The sequence below is a fragment of the Pelecanus crispus genome, chromosome Z (genome assembly GCF_030463565.1).
Source record: "Pelecanus crispus isolate bPelCri1 chromosome Z, bPelCri1.pri, whole genome shotgun sequence".
In the NCBI taxonomy this organism is placed as follows: domain Eukaryota; kingdom Metazoa; phylum Chordata; class Aves; order Pelecaniformes; family Pelecanidae; genus Pelecanus; species Pelecanus crispus.
In genome coordinates, this window is record NC_134676.1 from 21,304,799 (window position 1) to 21,315,890 (window position 11,092).

At 35.4% G+C, this 11,092-nt stretch overlaps 1 protein-coding gene across 1 annotated transcript in view; it reads left to right on the forward strand.

Moving 5' to 3' along the window:
• Positions 1-7,246, forward strand: part of MAP3K1 (mitogen-activated protein kinase kinase kinase 1) — a 58,714-nt gene extending 51,468 nt beyond the window's left edge. Inside the window, exons 15-20 of the mRNA XM_075726120.1 lie at positions 661-813; positions 2,164-2,326; positions 3,850-3,981; positions 4,977-5,119; positions 5,604-5,735; positions 7,080-7,246. Of these exons, the coding sequence (XP_075582235.1) occupies positions 661-813; positions 2,164-2,326; positions 3,850-3,981; positions 4,977-5,119; positions 5,604-5,735; positions 7,080-7,229 (873 nt within the window). The 3' untranslated portion in view covers positions 7,230-7,246. The remainder of the gene's footprint in view (positions 1-660; positions 814-2,163; positions 2,327-3,849; positions 3,982-4,976; positions 5,120-5,603; positions 5,736-7,079) is intronic.
• Positions 7,247-11,092: the final 3,846 nt, after the last annotated feature.

Consider the following 11,092-nt stretch of genomic DNA (forward strand, 5'->3'; position numbering starts at 1 on the left):
TGGGGAAACCAGGAAATGAGAACAAAGTTTTTAAGCAGGAGTAGAACTGTACTGAGTCTTAATGCTGATTTACTTTGAAGGCAATTGTACAAAACCAAACTAATTTCCGAAAGAAAAGGCAGAGTTGGAAGAGATCCTCTTGTTGGCACATCTTGAGAGAGATGTGAGATACTTTAGAAGTCAGAAAAAAGATATTTGTTTGCAAATAGACAAAAGCACAAGAAATAAGAATGGAGAAAGGAGTATTTTATTTGTGGTGCTTTGCATGAAGTAACAATGTGTGAAGTGTAAAATGGGAGAAATAAATTAAGTAGAAACATGATTTTGGTCGTGCTTACTATAGGTGCTAACTAAAACCTTAAATAGACATGAGATCAGGAATAGAAAAAGGTCTTGCTCCTATTTGTGTCATTAAATCTTGCCTTTCACCTTCAGGTAGTAACACAGAGGAGGTGCTCTGTTCTTAGATACAGTAGGAGTATGTGGATTATGGAATACACTAGTGTTCTGGTCTCAGCTGAAACATGTCTAACATGCAGTATGAAGAACTGCAAGGGACAGGAGGGACATATAAGCTTGGATATTTCATAACCTTCCAGAATAACTACATTTTAGATGCATGCTAGTAAACATGGAATTGATTTGGAATTTAATTTGCAGACACCAGAAACTCTGCCTGGACATACCAAAGCAAAACACCATTACAGAGAAGATGCGGAATGGCTTAAAGGTCAGCAAATTGGTCTTGGAGCTTTCTCGTCCTGTTACCAAGCTCAAGATGTAGGAACAGGGACATTAATGGCTGTAAAACAGGTAAATACTTCAAATACTTCACTTTCTTGAATATATTGTGCTTGTTCTTTAGTAATTCTTTGGAATATTAAATATAAATGTTCTCTGCTCTTACAGACTTCTTGTGTTCTTGCTTCCTTTGCTCCCTGTCGTGTGTTCTCACATAATACATAATTAAAAGTCTTTATGTGCATGGTATTAACATAATATTTTCAGTCTTTTTCACTTCTCCTTAAAATGAAAGAAAAAACTATACTTTTTTAATATTCCCATTTTCTTTCATAGTTCTTCAAATGCATTTTTGCTTTTATCAAGTTCATAAATCAGTGACAGTTAGGAATGGAGCCCAGATCTCTTGATTCCAAATTAATGCCCTATTTGCATGGTAGCTATTAAAAGTAGCTTCCCCTTGTCAAGATTTTTTTCCCCTAAAACAGTTTAAGCAGAGGAAATGTAGTTTAATGCTTGTTTCCTCTGATCCAACAGCCAACTCTGAGGCAAGCATTTTTAATACATAAATTAATAGATACAGAAGTGTAACTGAGAAAAGGAGGCCCAAAATAACATGCTTCACTCAAGATTTTTTTAGGTTCTAGATGTGATTAAATCTTTCACAATTAAGGTGCCCTTGGTCTGATCAGTGATACCAACATAGAGGGTATCTTAGTCCTAACATTTTCTTGTTAATTCTAGAATGAACTTATACCTGTGGAATTGAGCAATTTCAAAACATTTAATCAGGGAAAGAATATTTGTCATCAGCTATTCCTTCTTTGAAACTCTCTTGCTTGTGAAAGAGTAGGACTGTCCATGTAGTCCTTGTGGCTCCTTCTAGAGAGACGATTCTGATGCCCAGGGGAAATGCTCTGCAGCATACCATTGTTTTGGATTTAGTATGGACCAGAGCTGGGGTTGGCTCCAGTGCCATTACAGGACTTCTGATCTGCTCCACTCCCCCTGTCCCCAACCCCCCAGATTTCTGGGATAAGAGGTTTAGTTATGAAACAGTATGGTTAAACTGGTAAAAATCTTACAAATAACAACACTGGCAGAATCTCATTTCAGGCCTTATCTTTCTTTCTTTTCTTCAACATCTGAAAAAAAAATTTTTTTTCCTAGTTTAAGCAGAGGAGAAGGAAGTTTCCCCACTCCATACTTGAAAAGATTTTTGTTGGTATTTCCCCAGATCACTCTTAATTTTCTATGACTGTCTCACATGGAGATATTTTTTCAGCTGAAGGGGCTTCAGATAAAAGTATACTGGCTACTTCCAGATGGTGAAAATGGATGAAGAACCATCCATTCCTGTTACTGTACTGAAGGGGGGGGTTACAGGACTGGTGTAAATCTGAATATCATATTTCAAAACAGGTGACATATGTCAGGAACACATCATCTGAGCAAGAAGAGGTAGTTGAAGCACTGAGAGAAGAAATAAGGATGATGAGTCATCTGAACCATCCTAACATTATTCGCATGTTGGGTGCTACATGTGAGAAGAGCAACTATAACCTCTTTATTGAATGGATGGCAGGTAAACAACTACTGTGGCAAAGAAAAGTAAAATATCAGTTGAGTCTCGAACTGTGTAGTTTCATACTGCATTTTGGATCACTTCAGTTTGCAAATTTGTACCTTCATTGCTGTTGGTAACCAGTATAAAGGTCTCCTTACAGAACAGTTTCAGTGGTCATAGCAATATTCTTACTGGTGCGTCCGTTTTTTGATTTGGAATTTTCGATATCTAATCTGTCATACAGTTAAAACAGTTGGAAGCCTGAACAAAAATTATACTACTTTTTCCTCAATTTCTGAATCTAAATAGGGATTTAGAAACATTGAGACACAGGCACTTCAGTTGGAACTACGTCAAACTTGCATTTTCAGTGTACCTGTGTAACTTTAACTTATTGTTAAAAATAATTTTGCTAGCAAGTTTGGAATACCTGTCACTTAGTTTTGTCCCAAGCACTTTCATTAAAATTTTGTGAGGTGACACGAAAAGGCATTTAAGAACTTGAAGTAAACTCCTAATAATACGTAGTAAGCAGGATGCTTTGGAAAAAAACATGTTCAAATCTTAAATATATTAAGCAGTAATTTAGTAACAAACAGTTATCTTAAAACAAAAATCTTTTCATTATTATATAGAGCAGGGACAAGAAACTCTATATCCTTTTTTTAAGAAGGAGCTTTATTAATTTCATCAATGGGATTATATGTTGTTGCCATCCAGTTACCAAGACTAGATTTGGTGTTTTATGCATCCTTATTTCTTACAAAAGAAAGCACTGCACCTTAACTTGCATTCTTTGGCAGAAACCACTTAGCAATACCAGAGTGATAACAAGCAAAGCTCAAGTATGTGTTATTACAAGCAGTAGTGCAGAAAGCATTTTCTCAAAACTAAGGGGGTGTTTTAACTTTTTAAGTATAATTTTTCTGAAGTAATATTATTTAGATAATGAAATGTCAGGAATTGTCTTTACCTCATTCAAACCCAATTTATATTAGAATACTTTGAGAAGCACAATGGAAATCCAAAATCTTGATGATCTATGTATCGGTTTTGGAAAACAGAGGAAGATACCGCTTTTCGTTCCTTCTCTACTTGCTTCTAAATGTTGGTACTTGGATGGTAACAAAAGTAAATTAAGATCCTCAGAGGGAATGCTTACAGGAGGCTTCATATCTCTATTACCCCAAAGAAATCTAGTGTTCTGCTGCTTAAATGTATGCAAAATGTGGATAAATGTGTAGTTTCCTATTGGCAACAGTACTTTGTACACTAAGGGATTTGTACATTCTTTTAAGGAAGTATAAAATCATTAGGAAGCATGAAGACTTAATGTCTTTAACTTGTACAGTTCCAGGTAGAAAGTAGTTAAGTAACCATGTATATTATTTTTTGCCTATGAAACTTTTTGTTGTTTCTGGCGGGGGCGGGGAGAAACCTCGTTGGGAATACCAAGGCCAAGTCTGAATTTTAGGAGGCAATGGTGCACACTACCAATACAAAACATAAGGGTGGATAAAATGCATTTTTTTATCTTCTAGGAGGTTCAGTTGCTCATTTGTTAAGTAAATACGGAGCCTTCAAAGAATCAGTTATTATTAATTACACAGAACAACTGTTACGTGGCCTTTCTTACCTCCATGAGAATCAGATAATCCACAGAGATGTTAAAGGTGAGAATCACTTAGAATGTCTTTTAAAAAGGAATATTCAGAAAGCAGCATCTATTTTGGCTTGAGATCTATTGCTTCTCTCAGATACCATCTCAAGAGTGGTATTTCTATTGGGTTTGATCATTCTGAAGAATCTTTAATTACCAAAATTAATCAGAAAGTTCGTAGCATGATTGGGGGTATTTGCTACCTGTGCCGATAGTTTAGAAAAATCGGTTTTCTCAATTTTGCAAAATTCAAATAAAATATGAAGTTGCTGTATTGCTTTAAAGATTGCTAGTTAAATTAATATGAATGTTTACATTGAAATGATAGGAAAATCTGTGAATAAGCCAGGAAAAAGAGGTCAGGTTTCTAATACATAGGAATATTGTGGTCAGTTTTCTTCCTTCATCCTAACTGAACATAAATACAGTTGTACAGTGTTTGAGCAAAGTGTGGACTTTATTGGGAAATACCAGTCTTACTAAAATTTTCCCTTTAATGTCACTGTAGCTGTCCATGAACTGGAGAGATATCCAGATAAGTAGCAACATAGCAGTGGCAAATATTTGTCTTTCAATATTTCTTCTTAAAATAGGAAAACTTTTAATTGCTCTGTAATTCTTTTCAAGACAACTCAAAGTTGCTTAAGGATGAAATAAGTTTAAATTTCAGAGGGAGCTGCAGGCAACGAAAACCTCCAGGGTTTTAGGTCACCATTTTCTTTCATTATTCCATCTCCAGGCATTGTTCCAGAATCCTGTGTTTGCCCTACTTGGAAAGTTTGATTGTTTCTCTAAATCTCTCGGACAGCCTCAAGCTCAGTATCATTCAGGCATAACAGAAAAGTGACATTATTATACTTTGTCCTTGATTTTTAGTTTTCCTTGATATTGGGGGTGGGGAACATCAACCTATTTATAGTTTTGAAATGGAGGGAGGAAGAGTGTCTGTTCATCCTTTTGCCTTTAATAGAAAGCCAACTAGCAGTATTTTTATTATGCTGTTGACAGGTGCCAATTTGCTAATTGACAGCACAGGTCATAGATTAAGAATTGCTGACTTTGGAGCTGCAGCCAGGTTGGCATCAAAAGGAACTGGTGCTGGGGAGTTTCAGGGGCAGTTGTTGGGAACTATTGCATTTATGGCACCGGAGGTAAGAAACCAGTTTTGGAAGTTACTTCAAGTTTGTTTGAACTCTTTAAGCTAATTCATACAGCCAAATAACAGAAAATTGCTGTATATCCTTCAAATATGTTTTAAATGTACTTGTTCTAAAGCATAGGAATGATTCTAGCGTGGCGATAATGACATTTCATTCTCACTGTCAAAAGTTGTTTTAAGTCGCTTGCTACAAGCTGTGTCTATCATAAGTATTGTTACTAAAGCCCAAATGACCATTTTGGTCAAAAGCTAACCATTGCAAGGTACTTTGCTTTGCCCCTTGATCAGGCATGTTATTTACTAGCTCTCTACAGCTGTATAAATCTTACGGCATTTACATCACTGATCACTCTCTCAACCTGAAATGTTAATCAGAGTGCACTTGGTTGATTTTTTTTTTTTTTCCCCCCCATCTAAATTACTTAGAGTTAAGATACTTGGAAGTGGATAATCTGAGGTTTGGTCTGTCTGTTCAGGTTCTGAGAGGTCAGCAATATGGTAGGAGCTGTGATGTGTGGAGCGTTGGCTGCGTTGTTATAGAAATGGCTTGTGCTAAACCTCCCTGGAATGCAGAGAAACACTCCAATCATCTTGCTCTGATATTTAAGGTGAGGTATTTTGTTGCTACCAATATGCTACAAAAGACACTGACTCATATACAGCAATGTGAATTTTAGAAAAGTATACAAGCAGTAGGGTTGTTGCAATAGCTCTTTCTTTATATTGGAGCTGTTAGTACAAAATCAATACTGATACCAACATAATTATACTTGCTTGTTCAAAAAAAAAAAAGCTACCAACACAATAATATGCAGAAAAAGCTCTGTTCTAAGACATAAATACATAGTGTAACAGGCTAAAAAAAAAAATTGGGAATAGAGTTGATCTTGACTCCAGGCAGAAGATTGGGATTTGAACTCTTTCTTGCAATCCTGTAAAATACAGGAGCAAAAGAAGTTTTTCTACCATAAAACATTTATGTGTGTATTCATATTTCATAGTGGGGAATGTCCTGTGGTAAAAACCTGATGTTCCACATTCAGATTTTGCTGAAACATATTTACCATTATGCCATGCTATATATGAATATTGTCCCTCTCTTTTCTAGGTCATCCATTTTGGCATTCATGTTTCTTACTAAAATCAATTAGGTATATCTTACTCTAAAAGTCTAGTTGAACTGTAGGCATGAATGAAGAAAATACTGCCGCAAGTTAAGAAAGTGATTATTAGCATTTTCACTGGCATGAGTCAAGAAAGTGTTTCCATGAAACCGAACTAGCAGAGCAGTATTCAAAATATGTTCTAGTTCAGCACAAATCACTTGCGATAAGTGATGTAATTGTCTTGGTTCTATGTCTGTATAAATCTGGTGGTGCTGCTCTGGTGTTCTCAGTCATCTTACTTATTTTCTAAAGAAGATCAAAATTAATTTGGTTGGGAGTGATCTGCATCTATCTGAGAAAGATTGCCCTTTGGGATGGTAGCAGAAATACAGTAAAGACAATGCAAGAGAGCATACCATACCCAGCTTAACGTAGCATAATGTAACATCGCTCAGCTTAATATATCTCCATGTTGGCTTATGCTAGTTAACAGTGATGGCAACTAGCAGACTAAAGAATACCCGATGTATGGCATAAGAGCTTTTCTTATGACCTGCTCAGCAGATGGCCCCTACAGAATCTTGCTGTAAGAAGAAAATTTAGAGAAAAGTGCAAGGAGAGAGGTAGACTGTAAAAGGCCATAGGCATAAGAGCAACTTAAGACCCATTTCATAAAATGGAAGCAGTAATGTAATCTTCAAACTGCAGTAGGAAATATGCTAAGTGGAGAAAAACTCATAAATATAACTAGTCAGCTGAAAATCATCAGCTTGTGGAAGGTTTTTGGCATAGGAGAGGGGGCTTAAGAATCACTGACTTCTAAAAAGTTATTTTCCTTTTATTCAGATTGCTAGCGCCACTACTGCTCCATCAATCCCTACACATCTGTCTCCTGGCTTGAAAGATGTGACTCTTCGGTGTTTAGAACTTCAACCTCAGGACAGACCCCCATCAAGGGAGCTGCTGAAACACCCAGTCTTCCGTACTACATGGTAGCTACTAAGGCTGACATACTGGAGAAGATGCTACTGAATATACAATAACTGTCTTACAATTTGCTGTGCTTAATGGCACTGCATTATTCTGCTGGCCTTAATGATACATCAAGGACGTAAGGCCAGTAGAGGACCCTACCTAAGTATGTGATTGACAAATCAAGATCTTTACCTAAGCTCAGTATGCAACATTTCAGAACTTGTGCAGAGATTTGTAAACTGTGCCTTTTCAAACATCTGGCTCTATGTGAACACAAAAGCATTCTTCCTTAAATCTGCATGATTATTTAGCAGAGAAGTGATTTTTATTTTATTTGGAGCACTTTTTCAGCAATATTAGCAGCTGAGGGGCTCAGGATCTATTTTAATATAGCAATCACTGTTCCATTTCATATCATGTAGATGTAAGCAGAGGGTTCTGCAATTAGTCAGTTTTCAGCACTGGTTAAAAGGAAGTTCTGTATCTGTCCTTTTTAATTACACAAAGTTCTCTGAGTAACAAATCCAAACATTGATGGATACTTTAAAAAAACATTTTGCCTTCCTTTAAAGTAAGAGCAGGCAGTTGTGGTTCACTGTGCATTTACTGCTGGCCATGTAATTTCTTTTGAAATTAAAGTTTGTTTTCATTGTATTTTTAACTTTCAGGGAAAGGGGATCTTTTAAAATAGTCTTTAGAAAAAGATGCAAGCTGTGTCATAGAACATCTTGCTGATACAAGAGTTTTAAAAACAGATTTGCTGGAAATCTGGAATAAAATAAAATGGTACCTTCAACAAGGCAGTGTTGAAGGTTTAGATAGCATGTGTTATTTAAAAAATAAAACAGAAAAACAAGGTTGTTCTGCATAAAACAACCTAGTCTGAATCATGCTAAAGTTATTGAGCCTTCTTTTCATATAGCAGTTTCTTCTAGCAAATGGTGTAGAGAAGTTTCAGTCAAAGGCCCCAAATGCAGCTCCCACTGAAGTTTATGGGAGACTTTGTCCTGTATTTCAGCGGAAGCGGGTGCCAACTATGAGCAAATCTCATTCTTTGTGTAAAAAAACTGAGGTTACATTTGCTACTGATAACAAGTTTTACCTGCTGTTTTCCTTCTGCCGTACATCATCTATTTACTGTAGCCATTAGTGATAATTTAATTTGAAAATGTTAAAAATACTACCATAAGAAAGTTATTTATTTTAACAAGAAACAAACTTGGACTTGAAAAGCAAGACAAAGTAAAATGTGAAGTAAAGCTTCACCTGTAGTGCAAAACTTGTGTCTTTTAGCAGGTGTGTTTTTTTTTTTAAAACAGGTTTTTAAAATAATTTAAAGGCAGGTTTTTAGATTCTGATGCATGTAATTCTGAAGGAAAATGGCAGCTTTTCTTTTGCTTTTTTAAGATGGGGATCTTTTTAAATCAAATACTGATTGTGTTTAATCCATTTGGAAAAAAATACTGTTAATGTTTTAACTCTTCAGAAGCCAGTTGGATTGTTGGACTGAAATAGAATTGGTTATTTTCAAAGACTCAGGACAAACTGAATAAGCTATAGTACGTTAAAAATGTACAATACAATTGGAAGTAAAACATCTTAAAGATAAGTTTACAGGAATGATAGTGCTCATACTAATTAAAAAAAGCAGTGTCATTAGTTGTGAATGTGTTTCTTTTGGAAATTTTACATTCCTTTGTTTTGGAAGATTGGCAGACTTTGAAGAGTTAAACAGGTAATACCGAAATGTGAAGTTTGGTAGCTCTAACTGTTTTGTACTTGACTTTTTTTTTTTGACCACTTTAGAATTTCTCATTCTAATAAGATTGTTTCCAAGTCTTTTCTTATGTGCAAGCTTTAAAGGATGCACTCTTGCCAATTCATGTACTGGAAGATCAGTTGTCAGATTAATACTGTTTCTGGCAGAAATGTAAACTGTATAAACTGATGAACCTCAGCTAATCAGTATTACTTTGTAGATCACCATGCCTACCACATTTCAAACTCAAACTGCCTCTAGGTGTCCAAATGCATTTGTTTGAGTTTGTTTGCGTTTCCCTCAGCTTGCTGGTAATTGTGGTGTTTTTAAAATGCAGATGTGATGTAATATTCTTATTTTCTTTGGATCAAAGCTGGACTGAAAATTGTATTGTGTAATATTTTTTTGTGTTCTTAATGTTATTTGGTACTTAAGTTGTAAATAACGTCTACTGCTGTTTATTCCAGTTTCTACTACCTCAGGTGTCCTATAGAGTTTCTTCTACCAAAGTTCACTTTCACAATGAAATTATATTTGCTATGTGACTGATTCCTAAGACTTCCAGGGCTTAAGGGCTAACTTCTATTAGCACCTTACTGTGCAAGCAAATTTTACGGAGATCTCTGGGTTAAGAAATTTGGCTTCATTGTATCCTTTGTTATTTTAAATATATCAAGATATTTTAATTAAAAGTTTTTACCCCATTGAACCAATTTTATATAGTATAATTTGTACCTATTTTGGTGTCTTTTGTCTTTATAGTAAATAAAAGTTTTTGAACAAATTTTGTCCTTTGTTTATTGTAATATAAACATGTTCAGTTTACTGATGTGAATAAAATATTTCTGGTACATTTCACTGTTTATACACAATTTCATAAGACTCGATACATCAAGACTTAGTTTCTAGTATTAAATGGCACATATGAATGAGTATTGGCTGATACGTGTATCTTAGGTGTATCAATAAAGAATGCTTAGATAAAGGGCAGCAACAAACACTAATTTTTTTTTAATCAATTATAAAGGTAGGAACTTCTCATAAGACAACAGTGTATCTATGAACCTCATTTGCTTATGCCCTTAGATCAAACATTAAATGTCTAAATTTTGTGTTACTGCAAATGTAACTATTAATTACCAAGTCAGGTGAGCTGATTTGGCCAGATGAACTCTGGAGCAATTGAGGTGTATCTTCGAAGTCAATCTGCTATTTTGTTTTCAGTGAAATCATTATGTTGCTTGTGATTTAAGTAGCAAACGTAAGTCTTTCCTTATTCAGGCAATCTGAATATGTATTGCAGAGCTAGGGCTTGTTTCAGTTGCTTGTCTTTCTCCTGATTTTTTTTGATATTTTTAAAATTAATCAATTTTTTGATAGTTGAAAATTAAGTTCAAGTGTTCTGTAGCCTGTTTTGTGACAATTAAATTCTACATTTTGAAGGATCACTTATGTGACTTTTTGCAAATAGAGATGAACATATCAATTCACCCGTAAAAATTGGCAGCAGAAATATTCAGATAAATTCTAATATCTGATTTTTAAAATCAGAAAAATGTACTAACTGAAATGTCAAGAAGGAAAATATATGACAAGGTTTAAATAAAAGATAAATTGAGTGTTATGTATTTTATTTACTGTAGAACTCCTGAATCTTACAGTACTGTGTAGTAATTATAACGTTGCAGTCTCCTTTTTAGGAACAAGGGATGGCAGAGATCACCTGTCCCCAGCAGTTGGCAGTAAATGTCAAAGACACCTACTTACAGAACCAAATGTCTTCATTTGCTAAAGGGCATGTTCAGTTCTGCAGGCAAGTAGTAAGCTATGCCCGTTTTTCTTTCTCTGGTGGCAATAACATTACATTCTGTCTTCTACATGATTGTCACAGGTTAAAGTCTGATAGTGTTTTATCTTTGCAAGTTCTCACTGAAAGGTAGTGATTGCTCCAGAACATGTTGGAGTGTCGCGAGGATCGTGTACTTCCTCTTCATCTGAGTGGGCAACTTGCATGCGTGGCTGTTCTGACCTGACTCTGCCCACCTCCCCAGAGAGTGTATTTCCCTTACTAACTTTTCTCCCATTGGTTGGTCTTCCTTGCTGAGCTGAATCACGAATGTGATAG